This window comes from Cydia strobilella, chromosome 25, assembly GCF_947568885.1.
Source record: "Cydia strobilella chromosome 25, ilCydStro3.1, whole genome shotgun sequence".
NCBI lineage: Eukaryota > Metazoa > Arthropoda > Insecta > Lepidoptera > Tortricidae > Cydia > Cydia strobilella.
This window is the reverse complement of record NC_086065.1, coordinates 1,192,590-1,213,293: the sequence shown is the minus strand read 5'-3', so window position 1 is coordinate 1,213,293 and position 20,704 is coordinate 1,192,590. Positions and strand designations below refer to the sequence as shown.

The 20,704-nt window shown below is 38.1% G+C and overlaps 1 protein-coding gene across 1 annotated transcript; it reads left to right on the top strand.

Moving 5' to 3' along the window:
* Window positions 1-1,904: 1,904 nt before the first annotated feature.
* On the top strand, window positions 1,905-9,659 carry LOC134752830 (uncharacterized). Its single transcript, XM_063688589.1, has 8 exons — window positions 1,905-2,485; window positions 3,504-3,689; window positions 4,018-4,105; window positions 5,628-5,783; window positions 6,303-6,484; window positions 6,832-7,203; window positions 8,165-8,314; window positions 9,281-9,659. Exons 1-8 carry the CDS (start codon window positions 2,220-2,222, stop codon window positions 9,327-9,329), a joined length of 1,449 nt encoding a protein of 482 aa, XP_063544659.1. The 5' UTR covers window positions 1,905-2,219; the 3' UTR covers window positions 9,330-9,659.
* Window positions 9,660-20,704: the final 11,045 nt, after the last annotated feature.

The following is a 20,704-nucleotide window of genomic DNA, read 5'->3' as shown; positions in this document are numbered from 1 at the left end:
TTCCTACGGAGCCATATCGTGCGGAAAGTACTGCTTTTCCGCACTAGTGCTTTTTGTTTTCAATTTTTTTTTACAGTACATATGGTGCTACTTTCTCGCACTAGTGCGGAAAAGAGCACTTACCGTGCATATGTCGAAAGTTTAAAGGGCCATATGTACTGTAAAACGTACGATACACGTGCGAATAAGTAATTCGCAACTCGTGTCGATTTAAAACACTCCTTTTAATAATTAAACTTATTTGCCATGACATGTTTTTTTATTTACTCGCACAATGCATAGTAAAACATTGTATGATACACGTGCGTAAAGATGACTTCCGCACTTGTTGCATAAATAGCAATTTTTTTTATCAAAGAATGAAAGAAAGTCACGGTATTAACCCTTAAATGCATGATTTTTTGTATAACTTTTTAATAAATTGAAATAGATGTGTCATGTTGTATAGATTGAGGGAATAATATTTTGGATAGCTGCATATTGAGCCACGGACCATCAAATATACCATGCATATATACATCATTATGCATTTAAGGGTTAATAACCAAATTTTACTTTAGTGGTACCTTTTCCCTATCACTGTCACAAATGTATGTGGCGTTCACGTAAACGCGATATTTTTAAGATTTCCCTGCGCAATGTTGCCAGCTCGCTCGCAAATCAAACATGTACTTACAGTTCTTTTGCATAATGGTGACATTGTACAATATCTATGAGTTTTAAATAGGTAAAAGATAATTCGACGCATTCTTTGCTTGCTTGTTGCTTGTTGTTGTGTTGTTTGCGTAACTTCTTTGAATAAGTTGCGTTAATTTGGCGCACAGGCGAAGTAAACATGCGTTGCGTACGGCAAGGTCACGCCGCGGCCCCACCCTGCACGGCCTCCGTTGCCCATTCAGACCGCCCGCTAGCTTCGTTTGAACGCAAATAATATTTTTGTAATATTTGTTTATGCAGTGGATGCAAGTGACACAAATTCATACATCTTATTTATCTTGCATTTCAAATTAATAAGATGTAAACTCTAATATCTTTAATATTCTTTTGTAACGGTGACTGCCTGTTACAACAAAATCATCAAATATCTTATGAAGCTATGCCTTAATAAGACACAAAATCATTTAATGGACCTATTTAAACGATTAAATTCGACCTAAGTAATTTTTTTTAACTCTAATTTTTTTTTGTGTCATTTAGAATATTATGACATAGTATCAGATTGCAGTGGACGTAATTGACACAAACTATGTTTTCACACTAAAAACACTATCCTAAATGCAACACAGTTACATGTGTTCTCTCGAATATTTTTTTCTCCAAGATAATTCAAAATAAAAAATAATTACCACAAAATAACAAATTACTAGAAAAGCAAATTATATATATGACACAAAACAAAATGTAAGATTTACATCTTAACAAAGTATTCATAAGCGAAAACAGAATTGACTTTAATATTTTTATAACCTAGGGGTCAAAATATAGCCAGCGGTACAGGTCTAAAAAAGAGGCAGATAAAGAAATTTCATTTTTCGCATTAGGACCTCAGTACCTTTAGGCATGAAATAAACTTCTAGAAATAAGGCAAGAACGAGTATAGTTGGTCAAGCAAATCTTGTCAGTAGAAACAGGCGCGAAATTCAAATATTCTATGGGACGATAACCCTTCGCGCTTACATTTTTTTAATTTGCCGCCTTTTTCTACTGATAAGATTCGCTTGACCAACTATATAATATTTTTCACAAGACGATGACTTACAGAAAGCAAGGCAGTATGGCCTAAGGTTTTAAGGGCCCTCCACACTCGTGCGCGAATCGCGGCGCGCCGCGTAGTCTAGAGCGAACTAAGCTTGTCCAGAAGGCGAATAAAAAAGAATTGTCATGTTTCTGACTTGCAAAAAACGCCACAAAAGCAAGATTTGCGAGCGCTCCACCCTTTATAATATTTTTTTAACCCTGGCAACAATAGCCACATCCGTCAATCTGACATTTACATTTTTCTGAGGTTGTTGTCGTCGCAGTAAAAATAAATAAATTAATTCAAAATAACACACTTTAACACTATTAAACCTACCTTAAAAGCTATGATAAGTTTATTAAATTTATTATTTCTATATTCCACTTCAAATCTCATCCGTTTAGTCGCGCCGAGTGCTTAAAACTGAACCACCTTCGAGTTATTTTTGTGTTCAAATTACCTATTTCTTATGTAAACAGTGATGGAAAACTGTTGGGAACCATCGCCCCACAGTTCCCAGGATTATTATCCGCACTACAACCTATTCCAGAGCTCGATATTCTACGATACCGACAACTTTCGTGTACCGTGTCTTTTGGAAGATTCTGTGGCCTCGGAGAGTTCTGAGAATGAGGAAAGGAGCGCGGAGCCCCCTGACAAGCCGCCGGAGGCACCACCGAAGGCCAAGCGGGTGATCGCGAAGCAGGAGCTGTATCGCGACCCGGACTTGTTCGGGAAAGATGATGGGTACGTTTGTTTTGATGTCATGACATATTTTACATTTAGATGGTTTTAGAAGCGAGGATAATGACATTTTTACATGTTTTTTACAATAAATTAACAATTAAACACATTTTAAAAACGAATTCTTCATAAATAATGCTTATGGAACGTAGATAAGATAATATTTGTGCACAATCAACTTTTGCCATAGATAGATAGATAGATAGAATAACCCATAATCAGTGAAACAATTTTTTTTAATAGACAATACAAAATAATCACAAAAACTTGCTGATTCATTTACTGAGTGTGAATAATAATAAAATCTGGCAGGGACCGGACAACCCTTTCCGCGATAAAACCCTTTCAATGGGCAACACTTAAACACGGCTAACACATTGAAAGACTTTCCCTTTTGAACTGCAAGCCCATTCATACCCTTACCTTTGACTAACACTTACCGAAAAGCTAACCAAAAATAAGGCTAGCCCTTAATAAGGGTTACCCTTATCTTTAAGTGCTTTTTATAAAGGTTTCCCTTTGCGTGAAAGAGACAGGATTAGTATATATCTACGGTAGTGTATGAAAAGGAAAGAAAATACGTGCCTAGTCAAAGAACGCCGCCATCGCCGCTGACGATCGCCCGGATTCGAAGTAATGTGTGCTTTATGAACAAGGTAGACGACTTAAATTAGCACGCTTATATGCTAAAAGGGAAGCCCTTTACAAGGCTAACCCTTATAAGCAATATGCAAGGTGTTGGTGAGCGGATGATAAGGGTTTTGTAAGAGTATTTGGGCTACCAATTACTCAAATGTGGTAGCTTTATATAAGGGTTTCTAAAAGCAAAACAAAGGGTTTCGTCTGGCAAAGGGTATGGTGAGTTAAGCCTTATGCAATACCCTTATAAAACCCCGATAAGGGATAGCGGGCCGGTCCCTGAAATCTGGTATTAAAATAACTGTAATAGTATTGATTAAAATAGACAAACTTTTACATATTAGTTATCATGAACTTATTACAACATGGATTGTCCTTTCAGACATTTAAACACCAATGGTCCCATAGAGCCTCCTAATTTGCCACTGCCCCAGCCGTGGGGCTACGACTGGACCAAGCAGAGCTGGGTGAAGGAGGGTGCTCCGGTGGCCGACATACTAAAGGACGAGAGGTGCACGCCGGAGAACCAGCCTGCCGCTCCGAGGGTTAACAACAGCAAGGCAGAGAGGTCAGTATAATATTAATAAGCCTTTTTGTCATATATTCAACTAACTAGCGACCCGCCCCCGCTTCGCACGGGTAAACCAATTAACACAAAACCTTTACAAATTATACACCTAAACCTTCCTCAAGAATTACTCTATTGAAAAGTGAAAACCATATGTAAATCCGTTCAGTAGTTTTTGAGTTTATCGTGAACATACAGACAGACAGACGCGGCAGGGGACTTTGTTTTATGATATGTACTTACAAAAATAATCTCTTCCAGACAATGTTACCTCTTTTTTTTTTCAGGATTTTCTTTAGCATTGTTTTAACTATTGTATGTATTGCAGCATGATGCACAAGATGGGTTGGCAGGGCGGAGCGCTCGGGAGGACCGGTGATGGCATCACAGAGCCCATCACACCTAAAACTATTCATGTAAGTACACAGCATCAATAGTTGCTTATGAAACAACGCGCTAAAAGTTTCTGAAATACCACCCTGAAATACTAAAGTTATTTTATTTAGTACTAGCTTTTGCCCGCGACTTCGTCTGCGTAAGTAACAGCAGCTGGAGTAAGTTTAGCGCCTGGAGAAAGTCTAATAGCAATCATTCAATTTGAGCATACGCACACAAATTATCAGGCAATTCATTAATTATCTCTATTCCACCCCCCTTTTCACTCTTTAGGGATGATTTTCGGGATAAAAACTATCCTATGTCCTTCCCCGGGACGCAAACTATCTCTATGCCAAATTTCAACTAAATCGGTTCAGCGGTTTAAGCGTGAAGAGGTAACACACAGACAGACAGACTTTCACATTTATAATATTAGTATGGATTTAGTCATTAGCCGAAGGAATACAACTAGTGTTGTGAGTAAGGCCTTGGTAGGGTTTTAACACTTTCACTGCTATACCTATATGTCCACAATCGCGTATGATTATTGTTTAATATTAACCTTATTGCATTAGAACTTTACTATGGAGTGGTAAATAAAATAACCATGGTAGTCAAAGGGTTAATAACCTGAGGCTTCAAATACAAATACTTGGATAGGGAACAAAAATGCTACTGTATTGTTAAGAAACTCATTTTAACACATTCGCAGACGCGAATGCTATAGCATAGTAGTTTTTAAGGTTCCGTACCCAAAGGGTAAAAAGAAACCGGCCAAGTGCGAGTCGGACTCGCGCACCGAGGGTTCCGTACTTTTTAGTATTTGTTGTTATTGCGGCAATAACAACACATACTAAAAAGTACGGAACCCTCGGTGGGCGAGTACGATTCGCACTTGTCCGGTTTTTGTTTCCTTTGGCCTATGACACATGACATCACTAACCGTCCGCGAGCGTGTTAAGTTACCCAGCTAAAGCCCAACTCACAAAAATGTACAGTCACAAGCAATAATATGTTACACAATACACAACCAAGGCCGCAAAAATACCTTCACGATCTTATATGTAGAGCCATAAGAACGTGTCACATATTTTTGCGGCCTTCGAAGAGTGACAAATATTTAATTAATTCAGGCGGTTCCCTGAGACAGAAGGCGAAAAATCTCCTTATATGATCATGTTTTTCTAAGAGGGGTTGATATTCGTAGACGTGGAAAAAATATATGTAGTTCTTGACTATATTATCTTTAATAACATACCTATAGCTTCCGATACACGAATTATGACACTTCGCTCGATACAATTAATTCCCAAAGTAACCTTTAACTGGTTATTTATTATGTGATACTATAAACAAAAAAAGAAGAAAAAACAATCTTCACTTAAATAGTAATTTGATAGCTTTCGAATTTCGATATTGTAAGGTCAAGTTTTTAAAATAAATAAAAATCGACAAAATTCGATCAAAATTGACACTTGGCGCGCATGATCTTTCCCGTTATTTCTTGCGAAATGTGACAACGGCAAACCGATGGAACGTCCTTATTTTTTTTTTAAACAGGCATTCCGTCCATCCCCGGGCCCCGGGGCGCGCTCGGGCAAGAAGACGAAGGCTCCGAGCAAGGCGCCCCCGGGCAAGAAGAACCAAACCATGCGCGACGCCTTCCGGACCAACGTACTGATGCATATACTGGAGTTTGTGCAGGATGATACCGAGGTAAGACCAACATGTCCCGAGGGCAAGAAGGCGAAGGCGCCGAGCAAGGCGCCCCTCGGCAAAAAGAACCCAACCATGCGCGACGCCTTCCAGACCAACATACTGATGCATATACTGGAGTTAGTGCAGGATGATACGGAGGTAAGACCAACATGTTCCGCGGGCAAAAAGGCGCCGAGCAAGGCGCCCCTGGCAAGAACTTTTTTTTCGTGAGCACAGACAAAAATACAGACACACAGATAAATAAATAAATAAATAAAATAAAAATAGCCTGTATTTCTGAAGTTTTGTAACAATCTACTTAAAAATATACCTTATTTTTCTCTACAATTATATATATATATTACTATTTACTATTTTTTAATTCCCATCGACAACTTCAGCTTGTCCTCCGACATAGGCCTCCAGGTATCGCGGTCTCTTGCTTTCCTGGTCCAGTCCACTCCGCCTATCCTTTTAAAGTCATCCGACCATCTACGAGTAGGCAGACACACAGATACAGTTTTTATAATATTTCAGACGGAGCTCCTCTTCGACACGTCGCTCCGCCAGCACGAGCGGCGCTACATCACCAACATAGTGCACTCGGTGATCAACGACGAAGTCCTACACGCCCTCACATCCACCGCCCAATACGAACTGGCCAGGGACATACACAAGCATAATAAATACTTGCTGGAGTGTGCTCAAGGAGATAACCGGTAACTACTTTAATTATACACACACACACACGTCGTAAAAAAACTTAAACCATTTTAAGGAGTTGAATTTCAAAAATGCTTTCTAACTCATTTAAATAGTACATCTACATTGTGCAACCGCCCATACCGGGAAACCGCCTTGATGCAGCAATGTCATATTTTATTATCTCTGAAAACTTGTCAAAAAACTGTTAAAGGCACAGTATGTATAAGTTACTCTATGGTTTACTAAACACGCTACTGCTGCACTCTGGTGGCAGAACATTGCAGTAATATCCCTCTATTTTTTTGTGGCCTTAGGTGGTTAAACAAAAAATGCGGTACCATAATATTACAATTCTTTTCAGCCAACTAGGTGTCTACAAAGAAGCCCCCGAAGATGTCTACCTCGTCACCCCCGAAGACTTTTTATCCAAAGACGACACAGACAGTGACAAAAATGTCACTAACGACGAAAATGTCACCCATGACACAAATGACAAAGTCAACGGTGATATGGAAGACGACGAAAACCCTTTTCTTAAAAGCATTAAAAAGAGTATTAAGAAAGACGATGAACCGAAATTGAGTAATAAGTTTGAGACGGATTGTGTGATAGAGAAGGAGAGGGATCCTAAAGTAGTAGGGGACAGTAAGGGTGATATTCCGGTGACGGCCGCTGATAAGATGTTGGAATTTTTTTTGGAGTTTGCTGAGACGGAGACTTATAAGGAGATGCGGTTAGTTGCACATATCTTTTGACCCTTTTAATTCCATGTATTTTTATTTTTGTGATGCACAGTATGTAAACTTACGAGAAAAATGATGTAAAATACTTTATATTTTTTTTCTAGCTTCTGAGCATATTTTATGGCATATACCTGGTTCCCTATGGTGTTGCAGAAAGTTTTTTGACATATTTTTGTATTGCATAATGTTACTTCAGTTACTTGGCAGAAATGTCATTTGGCAGAATTATATAGCATACTGCTTATTGCATAATATTACTTTGCAGAATTTCTTTTTGCATAATATTATTACTTAGAATTGGCAGAATTACCTTTCGCATACTGCTTATCGCATAATATAACTTTGCAGAATTTCGTTTTGCATGATATTATTACTTAGAATTGGCAGAATTACCTTTCGCATATTGCTTATCGCATAATATTACTTTGCAGAATTTCATTTTGCATAATATTATTACTTAGAATTGGGCAGAATTATCTTTCGCATACTGCTTATCGCATAATATTACTTTGCAGAATTTATTTATCAATAATATTAGAAAATTCTGCCAAATGAATATTATGTAAAATACCAAACCAACGTTTGACCTTCTCGACGCCGTGTCAAACACAGCTGTCAAAACTGAAATTGAACTTTATGCACATGCACGTAGGTCTATGTTGCTCTGTTGGCGTTGGACCTGCGGTGTCTATAAAAAAATACACCTTTTTGTATGTAAAATTACTAATTATTAGCTTGTATTTTATTATGCAATAGGCCCCTGGGGCCCGTTTTTCAAAAGCTTGTAACTTGTAATACAAGTGGAAGTCCCTTTTTGACAGCTTTTGTTAGAAAGGGACTTCCACTTGTATTACAAGCTACAAGCTTTTGATAAACGGGCACCTGACCGCTCGGATCGATAAATTCTGTAAAATAAAATATTCTCATTATAAAACTTTTTTAAACTTTCAGCTTCCTAGGCAGTTTCACCGACGCCCAATCGTCAGCCATCCACTCGGTCCTGAACGACGTCCCCTCGTGGTCGCTCGGCCGCGGCCCCGCGCCGCCGCGCCGGCGCGCCGCCGCCTTCTACATACGGGACGGGGTCAATGGGACCCCTGAGTAAGTTCATCTCTTTTTCAACATATGGGACGGGGGACCCCTGAGTAAGTTCATCTCTTTTTCAACATATGGGACGGGGGACCCCTGAGTAAGTTCATCTCTTTTTCAACATATGGGACGGGGGACCCCTGAGTAAGTTCATCTCTTTTTCAACATATGGGACGGGGGACCTCTGAGTAAGTTCATCTCTTTTTCAACATATGGGACGGGGGACCCCTGAGTAAGTTCATCTCTTTTTCAACATATGGGACGGGGGACCCCTGAGTAAGTTCATCTCTTTTTCAACATATGGGACGGGGGACCCCTGAGTAAGTTCATCTCTTTTTCAACATATGGGACGGGGGACCCCTGAGTAAGTTCATCTCTTTTTCAACATATGGGACGGGGGACCCCTGAGTAAGTTCATCTCTTTTTCAACATATGGGACGGGGGACCCCTGAGTAAGTTCATCTCTTTTTCAACATATGGGACGGGGGACCCCTGAGTAAGTTCATCTCTTTTTCAACATATGGGACGGGGGACCTCTGAGTAAGTTCATCTCTTTTTCAACATATGGGACGGGGGACCCCTGAGTAAGTTCATCTCTTTTTCAACATATGGGACGGGGGACCCCTGAGTAAGTTCATCTCTTTTTCAACATATGGGACGGGGGACCCCTGAGTAAGTTCATCTCTTTTTCAACATATGGGACGGGGGACCCCTGAGTAAGTTCATCTCTTTTTCAACATATGGGACGGGGGACCCCTGAGTAAGTTCATCTCTTTTTCAACATATGGGACGGGGGACCCCTGAGTAAGTTCATCTCTTTTTCAACATATGGGACGGGGGACCCCTGAGTAAGTTCTACTCTTTTTCAACATATGGGACGGGGGACCCCTGAGTAAGTTCTACTCTTTTTCAACATATGGGACGGGGGACCCCTGAGTAAGTTCTGTTTCATTCGTATAATGTTTCCTTTTCTTACAGGATCCACAAGGTGCCAGCGAGCCCGGGCCGAAATCTGGGAAAAACCTAGATATTGTTATTATAAGGTGGGCCAATTCTATACTAACTACTTAGGAAAAGCGTAAAGAACCCTTCAGGTCGGGCTTAGTAAATCTCAGTTATTAATTAATAGTAGCCTCGTAATGTACCCACCATACAAAGTTTCCCTTTAAATTTGAACCTTTTTAGAAAACAATGAAACAAAAGAAATTCTACTTTATTTAGTATTTAAAAGGTTCAAATTAGATTGAAACGGTGTACATTGTGATGCACATTGGGCGTTACGAGGGTAAAATAAATGAAAGAATCGTGCCTCGAATTTGACAGCTAAAGTAGACGTCGCCTGTTCAGCCTTGTAGTTGGGCTGTCAAAGTCGCCGTACTTATTCTTACCCTTTTTCTTTAATCGAATATTCTTAAAGAAATGGTCGACAATGTAAACTAACCCAAATTTTAAGTATCATAGATTTTTTTTTTAAGAAATAAATAATTTCTGAGTTAATTTGGTCATTTTGAGACAATATTTAAAAGTGATCCATTTTTGAAATCAAATTATTTTATTAAATATTTTGGTTTGTGTTTTTTAAGTAGTCACACTACTATATATAAATTAAAAACTGTAATTGATGTCATATATTAAAGAAAAAGACTGGAGGGCTTCGTCACTTTTTCTTTAATATATGACATCAATTACAGTTTTTGATCCATTTTTATTAGACTGGGGGATATTTTCTATAGTTTACATGCTCGGCCATTTTTGTTATTTCTGACTATACGTCAAGTACATAAATTTGTTTTGTCGCTAAATATCAGATATAATGAGTTTTGTGAATAATTTTTGCATTTAAAAATATTACAATAATACCAAAAATCATTATGAATCAAACAGTTATTTATTTTGATATTTAGTTAGATGAGAACCAAAAGTCAGTAACGGCAAATAATAGTGAACAAAAATCAATTGTTGTATTACTTACTGTTCACTATTGCTCTGAACATGTGTTCGTAGTCAGTGAGCTTTGATAGTCACCTGGCTGGGCCCTATCACAAAAAACTTTACAAGTGTACAGTCGCCATCAGGGGCCCGTTTCTCAAAAGTTTGTAGCTTGTAATACAAGCGGATGTCACTTTTTGACAGCTTTTGTTAGAAAGGGACTTCCACTTGTATTACAAGCTACAAGCTTTTGAGAAACGGACCCCTGATCTGACGATTTATTCGATTAATCTAACTCCTTATAAACATGGAATAAATTAGTAACTGATTTGTTACATATTTAAAAAGTAACGAAGCGTATTGTAATTCACAAAATTCATTTAATTTGACAAATATTTTTATTTAAGCAAATATAATGTTAAAATTAAAATATTAAGGTGTATTTTGGTATTCCGAAAAGGGACTCTTATTACAACGGAATAATTAGTAATTTTTTAATAATTTTCGGGATTACCCGATTTTGGGAATCACCCTAATACACCTTATTATACCTACTCTGTTCAATTCGGTATTTAACTGAATGTCTAGACGCGTAAATGATTGCGAAATATTAATAGTCGTAATCTCATCATGAGGTAACAACGTTTGATTATACAGATAACTAAAACTGAGAGCGTGCTACGGCGCGTTCCATTGTGTCTAACAATGGCACACAATGGCCGACCGCTCGCGCAAAAGAAACAATGGCTTTTGTTTAACAGATTAGGGTCTTAGACTCAAAAATCATTTGAGAAGATGCAGACTATACCTACCGCCATAGAGAAATAATTGCGGATAGAGTGCAAACTCTATACATCAGTTTTCTTACCAAAACGCGGGTTATTTTCGTAGTCGACATCTAGCGTCAAGTAGCGAATTTATCAGTACTGCTATTTGACAATAGATGTCGCGACGAACGAAAAGTCTAATGCTCAACAATTTTCAGCTAACATTATAACCGGATTAACCAAAACTCTATTTTCAACTCTTGCTTTTAATATTAGTTTGTAAATTGTTTTAGCAATACCTTTTTCGTCAGTACCGACACTCGTGACATCTGGTGTCAAGTAGCGGTACTGATAATCGACTAGACTATATCGACTACGAAATAACCCGCGTTTTGATAAGAAAAGAAAACTGATGTATGGAGTTAGACTATATCCTTACTTAATTCTCTATGCTGTCGCATAATGTCTAGGGCGATACAGCGCCATCTATTTCAGCGTTCAAAACTGCGGTTTCAATATTTGGGGCATTTTCAATGAAAAGGGACCTTATTGTCGATGGCGCTTACGCCGGACAGCGTCGCGCGGCATTGTATTTATATCGGAGCATCGTTTATAATGGCGTAAGCGCCATCGACAAAGGTCCCTTTCTATAGAAAATACCACATTTTGCAGTAGTTTACGCGCCTATAGGGGTAATGGTTAAACTGTAATTTAGTAGAATTATTATTAAATAATAAACATTATAGTACTTTCTCACAGTACTGTGTCGAAATAGACACGTGAAATCCACCGCCTTAATATTATAATATAAATGTGAAAAAGTTCTATAACGATACAAGATTCTAATAAAATGTACGATTAGAATCCCAGGTAGCATTTAGACGTCATTATGACGTCAGCGACGTCATTATGACTTCATAATAACGTCATTATGACGTCGCTGACGTCACTTTGCTACCTGGGATGCGAGTTTTAGGTGTGTTAACAGATAATTTTAATATATCGTCGCAATACTTACTCAACCTCATATCTGCAACAATCATTTGGTGGAAATGTCGCTTTTCTTACATTCGGAATACGGGTGTTTTTGTCATCAAATGAGTGTTGCAGATACGAGGTTGAGTAAGTATAGCGGCGATATAGTAAATGTAATTAATGTAATATACTTAATTTAATAGCTTCCTAATCTAATAGTTTTGTTCTTATAGCAATTTTTATACAGGATGGCTATTAAATAAGTGTATTCCCGTTGCCAGGGAAGTTTTGGGATTATACTGAGCAACTTTCACTATGGGACCAACCACGTAATCGCGAAAAAAAAATTAACCTTGCCATAGAAAATGGACCAGCCAAAGTGTATGAAACAGCCAAATTTTTTTTCGTGATTTCGGGCTTAGTCCCATAGTAAAAGTGGCTCAGTATATATCCAAAAACCTCCCTGGCAACGGGAATGCACTTATTTTTTTGCCACCGTGTATATAAAAGTAATAAGGCAGCTTTTGGTATAAATGTGGAATTCTTAATACCTGCTACGTACGCAATAGTCAAGTTTTTCGCAATTTAATATGTACTCATTGTCGTGTAAAAGCGACGACGATGGCCAAAAGGTATAGATACAGTTAATTAGCTGTTCAAGTGTTCAGTACCCTCACCATGAGTTACGCGGCCTTAAACGCTAGCGACTACGTCAACTGTTTGCAGCATCACAGCATTATCACAGGGCGGACACGCTATACATCAAAAAACACTTGCGTTTCTATGTGTGAACGGCACGTCTGTACACGTCTCATGCGTCATAGTGTGAGTAAGTTGCTTAAAAACAGTACTGAGCGGCCGGCAAACGGCCGTCAATCTGCTGTCGCGGGGCGAGGTCATTCAAATCGGGGCGGGGCGGTGCGTGGCCGTTCTGTATGATAATACTTATTCTGTGATACGAGGGAGATGCATTGTTAGTTGGTTTACGCAGTCGCTAGCGAATATGTCAGTGTCAAACTTGTGGTAAGGACACATGCAGATATCTTATGTCCCTGCTTACAAACTTCTATTCAGGCAAACAGACGTCTTTGTAGCTAATTGTGCTACAGTATGAATTATCAACAGCTTTTCGTTACCTCCGAATTTTCTTACCTGGCCCCGTAGCCAATACGCCAATCGCTAACGCTCCTTAGCGATCGAAACGCAACTGTCACTGTCGCACTAATATGGAAGAGTGATAGAGAGACACAAAGCGTTTCGTTATCGACGCGATAGCGATTGTCACCTTGGCTAGGCCGGCTGTCCTACTACATTACCCAAACGTGTTATCTGAATGCTGTTACATGAACTTGAACCATATAAGTAGAACGTTAAAAAATCTCTTTAAAATGGGCTTTATCCTTCCCACTAACAGAATAATTAATACTAGGTACAGAACATTCACTCTCTAACAAAACGCGTTATTACGACAGATATTACCGCTAGGTGGCGCAAGCGCGAACAGGTGTCCGTTCCGTAGACAACGTTATGGAAGGAAATAAAAATGTAAGGATATTTTGGGACACTTTTTTTCTCCTATCGAAAGTCGTTATTGAGAGTAGAAATAACATAAAATTGAAAATGTTTGAAAAAAAGTGTAGTATAGAACTTCAAATAGAATGGCCCACAAACGAATGCTTATTGTCAAATAAATTATACCACTACATTTCAGTATAAGAAGTATTAAATCAAATCTCGTACAGGTACCATATTGTTCTACTTATTCATTTAATACCTCGTTTTTTAGCATTAGTAAAAAAGTAAATCTTGATGTGTCTTTTTATTGAAAAACGCTTTTAAAAATCAGTAACTAATGTAACTATTACTTCGAATTTAAACTATTGTGAGACATTAACTTAAATACCCCCGTACCATACGTACCCCCGTACGTGACGCCCATCCGTCGTGACTGCTACTCACTTAGGCACTGTTAGTGCTTGAAAATGGAGACCTAGGCTCTCCGAAACATGTCGCGCGAGTGACTAAAAACACGTGAGTGTAACCGCTAAGTTGGTTAAATTAACTATTACTTATGAAAACAAAATAATGTAAATGATCTTATAAAACTTATAATTAAGAGTTTTGAATGATTCACGGTTAGTTTCACTAGACTTATATTGACCGGGATATAGACCGTGATTACCTTTTGTATTGTTTGCAAGTATATCGGGAGCTCACAAACAATACAAAAGGTAATCACGGTCTATATCGGTCAATATAAGTCTAGTGAAACTTATAATTGTTGCATATTTGCCGTGACTTATTTTTCAAAAGTTTTTTCAATAAAAATACACGTCAAGATTGTTTAGCTTTGTTCTACTGCTAAAAAAACGAGGTATAGAACTAAACGTTTTTCACTTTTTTGGGTATTGTAGAGTTAAAGGTTAATTCTGCCAGTTATTTAATGTCTTCATTTACTTATTATATTAGGAATACTTTATTAGTCGGGTCCACACAGACCGAGCCGCCTCGCGAGGAAATTGCCGCGCGAAGCAGCTCGGTCGGTGGAGCTGGAGACGTGACACGCCCGAGGCAAGGCTAAGCGTATGCTGAGACGCAAAGCATATTTTTGTGCGTAGCTAAATGATGTTTTATAAACAAGTTTGGGAACAAATCAAATTACTTTATTAAATATTTTGATTTGTGTTTTTTAAGTAGTCACACTACTATATATAAATTAAAAACTGTAATAAATGTCATATATTAAAGAAAAAGTGACGAAGCCCTCCAGTGGTGAAGGCCGGATTCGAACCGCCTAAGGAAAGACGCCTAGTCTTACTAAGATGGCATATAGTCGAGAAATTCGGACGGGCACCGCCGTGGCGGGGTGGCCTAGGGGTTCATGACGTTTTATACTTTACAAAATCTGCGCTGCGTAAACTGCGTCGCTTACGTCTCAGCATACGCTTAGCCTAATGCGGCCGAGGCACGTCTACACAGACGAAGTTGCCTCGCGCGGCAATTTCCTGGCGAGGCGGCTCGTACTTTGTGGACCAGCCTATAACTAATATTAGAGGTGGTTCATAAATATAAACGTGGTGAAAATGCTCTTTTAATATTATTAACTAAATAATAATTGTTTTAGTTTTATGATTAATTTAGTCTTACTATTTTAAATATGTGAATCTAAATATATATTAACCGGTCGGTAAATGGGCAAGTAATAAAAAGTTGTATATAAAATATTTTTTCAAAATAGTTTACTGGTCGGTTTTTATATAAAATTTAGTTATTTGCTTCCAATATTGTGAGCATTTCGTCGCTATACTTACTCAACCTCATATCTGCAACAATAATTTGATGGAAATGTCGCTTTTCTTTCATTCGGAATACGGGTGTTTTTGTCATCAAATGAGTGTTGCAGATACGAGGTTGAGTAAGTATAGCGGCGATTTGTTGCGTTAATCGTCACTCAAAGCATCCTTCTCTGTCCTTATGTGTTAGAAAGAGATGCTTTATAAATGACAAAAAAAAACGTAGCAAAGTGGTGCTGTAACTCATAGACAATTCATTGGGGAGTTTTTGCAATATTTTATTATATAAGGTAAGGGCTTCGTCGTTCAGTATTTGATATACTATTCTAAAATCTAAAATATCTACTATATATACTACCACAGGGCGGACACGCTATACATCAAAAATCACTTGCGTTTCTATGTGTGAACGGCACACGCGTCACTCGTCATAGTGTGAGTAAGTTGCTTAAAAATAGTACTGAACAGCCGGCAAACGGCCGTCAATCTGGTGTAGCGGGGCGAGGGCATTTGAGTCGGGGCGGGGCGGTGCGTGGCCGTTCTGTATGATAATATTATTACTTATTCTGTGATACTAAAGTTCACTCATAGCAGGGACCCGCCCGGTATCCCTTTCGAAGGTTTTCGAAGGGGTATTTCGGAAGGCTTTGCTTACCATCAAACCCGTTGCTTACTAAAACCCTTTCATTTGGCTTTTTAAGCGCTTCATAATACGGGTAAGCTGATACCCGTTCCTTAAGCGCTAACCTCTTGAAGGGGTATCGATTATAAATTATAACGCTTATTCCATTTTCAACTTTCTTTTTGTAAAAATAGAATCAAATATTGCTTATTTATGTTTCAAGTGAAGGACTAGCGTGTTGACAGCATAGACGTCATATTTTTTTGAATTAGGAAGGGGATACCCTTTCATTTTAGCGGTATCTCTGAAAGGGAAACCCCTTCCTAGCTAAGTCAAATGAACGGGTAAGCAATTCAAAGAGAAAGCCAATCGTTGGGGCTATTCGATAAACGACTAACCCATTTTCAGGCTTTTTTCCGGGAAGGGGTGGACGGGTCCCTGACTCATAGTTTAGTATAAGGTAAGGACCCGCACTTACCCGTATGCCACACTTACCCGTATTGACCTTAACCTTAAACTTTTAATGTTTATAGTTCAGATGTGTTTAATAAGAAAAACAACTGGACAAGTGCGACCGAGGGTTCCGTACTCTTTAGTATTTGTTGTTATAGCAGCAACAGAAATACATCATCTGAAAATTTTAACTGTATAGCTATTACGGTTCATGAGATACGGCCTGGTTACAGACAGACGGACAGAGGAGTCTTAGTAATAGGCTCCCGTTTTTAACCTTTGGGTACGGAACAAAGAGTTTTAGGTAAATGAATTGTATATCAAATATTACAGCATCATAACGTCCATATTTTGTTGAATCATAAAGATAGCAGCAAAAGTATCTAAGAAGAATAAGCACAAAATAATCTACACAATAAGAATGTCGTTAACGGACGCTACTCTTTTAAGAGACACGAATCCGCCGCCACAAAAATTCTATTTGCTTTAAATAATTTTACGGTTTAAACTCACATGTTTTAGTCACTCGCGCGACATGTTTCGGAGAGCCTAGGTCTCCTTTCTCAAACACTAATAGTGCGAGCAGCGTTCACGACGACCGTGTATTGCGTAGGTACTATTAGTGCTTGAGAAAGGAGACCTAGGCTCTCCGAAACATGTCGCGCGAGTGACTAAAACAAGTGAGTCTAAACCGTAAAATTATTTAATGTTAGTATGTCTCACAACAGTTTAAATTCGATTCTATTTTGCTCTCATTTTTAAGGGTCTCCGACAACCTAGGTTCTCCATACATGTAGTTACGCTCTCATTTTAAAACGACTAGCTAGATTGCTCTGAAACTTTGTACTTACAATAGGATAAGATATATCTAGGTCTGAAATTAGTTTATGTAGCTTCAGATACCATAGTAAAAAAAATACAGCGAATTTAAGTTTTTCATACAAAACTTGTTTTTGCTCTATTTCGATTGTTTTATATACTAGATATAAACAAATTTCAGACCTAGATATACCTTATATCATTGTATTTGCAAAGTTTTACTATAATCCAAAACTTAGTTTTAAAATGAGAACGAAACTCCGTTTGTATAGAAAGGTGAAATTCGGCACTTTCGCTGCTGTCTACATGTGTCTTCGTAGCTTTAATTTATTACATTATTAGCAGTAACTTATTTAACTGGCGTATACGAGGTAAGACTATCGCGCGTTTGATTGTTAATTTACTTTAGAAAAAAACGCGCGCAAATGCGCGATATTACTTACAACTATAGTTATAAGTCATTTTGATTTAATATATTAGCTTGCCTATAGGCACGACTAAATAGCAACTATACATTATAAGCGCTTAAATTTTGGAACGCCTATAACCTATTTGGAATTATAAGTTATAACATGGAACCGTAAAAACCTTGACCGAATATAGGAAAAATATGGGCTTCGTTTATTTTCTGTTTTCTTTATTCGCTGGCGATAAGTTTATTATCTTGTAAATATAATAAGCAAGGCTCTGCGATGTATAAATGTAGTTAAATTATCCCGTCCTTTTTCTTTGTTATGTAGAATGGATGCAACGGACATGGTGATTTTTCAATCCCTAGCCATAACTGTGAGGTGAATGTGACGTTTTCAACCAAAAAGTACCACATTGTCGCTTGTCGATAAGGATGATTTCTAATTGAAGCTATATGGATATAGCGCCTCTGACAAGCGACAATAAGTACCCTTTTGGTTGAAAATGGCACAAATGTGTAGGTCATACTGATCACTATCTTCCTAGCCATAAGAAACAAACCTAAAATTTGCCAGTGAAATTTGAACCTATATTATAGGAAATAGAGTTGATATTGGTTAGGGTCAACATTTAACAATACAAATACAACAAATGATTTACATTTCATCGAATTTAATAAGTACTGAAGGTAGGACCGTGAGCACAGAATAAATAATAGTACTAGGTACAGAAAATTCACTCTCTAACAAAACCGCTAGATGGCGCAAGCGTGAACAGGCGTCCGTTCCGTAGCGATGCGCGGCAACTACTATGGCTAGACACCTAAATTAGTGTACTTGTAGAGACGCGACGAAATTGCGGAGTGAGCCACGCCTGCCGTGAGCCTTATGAATGAGAATAATATTTGGTTATCCCATATAAATCACTGATCAGACAAAATGTAGGTAAGACACTAATTTTGCGATTTCGGGCTTGCTCCCATAGTAAAAGTTGTTCAGTTTGACTTATAATATTCACCTTTTAGTGTATATCTAAGGTTTGAAAGTTGAAAAACACTATATGTAGTTTTTGCAAAGGCCGTTTCATTAATAAAAAGGGGTAAATAATTGTAATTAGAATTAAACATTATTCAGATATGACTTGACCTGTCCTCCGCCGAATTGTAAATAGTAGACAATTTATATTTTTTACTTGTACGAATGTAAGTGTGTATGTATGTGTAACATGTGTAGTCATGTTATAAATATTGATGCATCATCTACGGCAAAGTTAAAAGGTACGGTTGAGTTTTTTGATGCCGTGGCATATCAGGGTACACCATGGGTTCCCAAACTAGTAGCATAGCCACACCACAGGGCGCACGCTATACATCAAAAATCACTTGCGTTTCTATATGTGAACAGCACGTCTGTACACGCGGCATGCGTCATTGTGTAAATTGCTTAAAAACAGTACTGAGCGGCCGGCAAACGGCCGTCAATCTGGTGTTGCGGGGCGAGGTAATTCGAGTCGGGGCGGGGCGGTGCGTGGCCGTTCTGTATTATAATACTATTACTTATTCTGTGGCTTTGCCATAAATGATGCATCAATGAACATAAATGTACTATACAGTGAATACTAGTATATCGCATATATTTACCAACCTAAAGGAATAAACAATGACGACGAGATTAAACAATACCATTCATTAAATTAAAGTATATTTTTTGTTCTAGTGAAAAACGCAACGGGTCTCTATTGTTTCCCATAAAGTTTTAAGTCATAATGTATTGTTTGTCCACACCCAGGTAGCAAAATGACGTCAAATGACGTCAGCGACGTCATAATGACGTAATAATGCCGTCATTATGACGTCGCTGACGTCATTTTACGACATTTTGCTACCTGGGCATTTTCATTAGTCATAATTTGTTTTTTCTCAGAAACGCGTAACCTTTCAGGATTGCCATAAAACAAACCTAGCCTATCTATAGGATGACATTACGTAAATCCTGAAAAATTAACGGTTTCAGAATTATGACTAATGATAATCTGACAATCATTACATTATGACTTTCAATAATTATGTCAAACAACGGGACCCCAAACGCAACAGACCGAGAACAGTACCCTTACCACGAGTCACTAAGCTGACAGTGTCAACATTGACATATACACTTACGTAACTTACTTCATATGCATCTCGCTCGTACTGACGGATTAGTGCGAGCGAGATGTATAGAAAGTAAATTACTTAGACGTTAGCGTATATGTCAGTGTTGGCACTGTCAGTGACTCGTGGTACGGGTACAGGACCTACCGCAAAAAGAAAAACGAAATTTCGTTATCTCTGCCTCTCCATCGCCTGAATATGGAAGAGCGAGAGAAGCAGATAATAAAATTTCGATTTTCTTTTATCGGTAGGACCTCTGACTATATACACCTAAGCAAAGAGAATATAGGTATTTCTTTGTCTATGCCCAAGCAATCTTTACCTAGTCTAAACTTTTTGATTTAAAAAAAATCCTTTAGGCCTCATACTCACGAGCGCTTTTTCAACGCGCGTTAAAAAAGCGTTTGAATGACACAAATGGAAACATGTGTATTTATTCACACGATGGCGGTAGCGCTTTTTATCAAGCGTTGTTGGATTTTCAACTTTGGTCTAAATCGAATTTAGCGTTTAGATTCAAAAGCTTTTTTAACGAGCATTGAAAAAGCGCTCGTGAATATGAGGCCTTAGCCAATGATATATTTTGGCAAATGAAATGGTTTTGTGGGCAGCGGCATAAGGACGAGTCAAGTCATTTACAACTATTTATAAATTAATATTATTTTGTTATGTAAATGCAGAGTGCTTGCATAGAGACGATGAATTCGGTTTGCGATTGATTTTTAATTCTGTACTCTACGTACTTACGTACGTAGGTTATATACCGTTTATATACTTCATTAATCTTGCTACCTTAAGGCCAGTCCAGACGGGAATAATTTTTCGCCAATCTGATTAAATTGTCTGATCAAATCAGGTGGTGCGGACGCAAACGCCGATTTGGCAACTCACTAATTTTAAATTTATGGTGATATTTGAGCTCTCTAAATTAAAAAAAAGCCCCAAACGCGAATACTAGCGTCACAAATTGGTATTATTGCG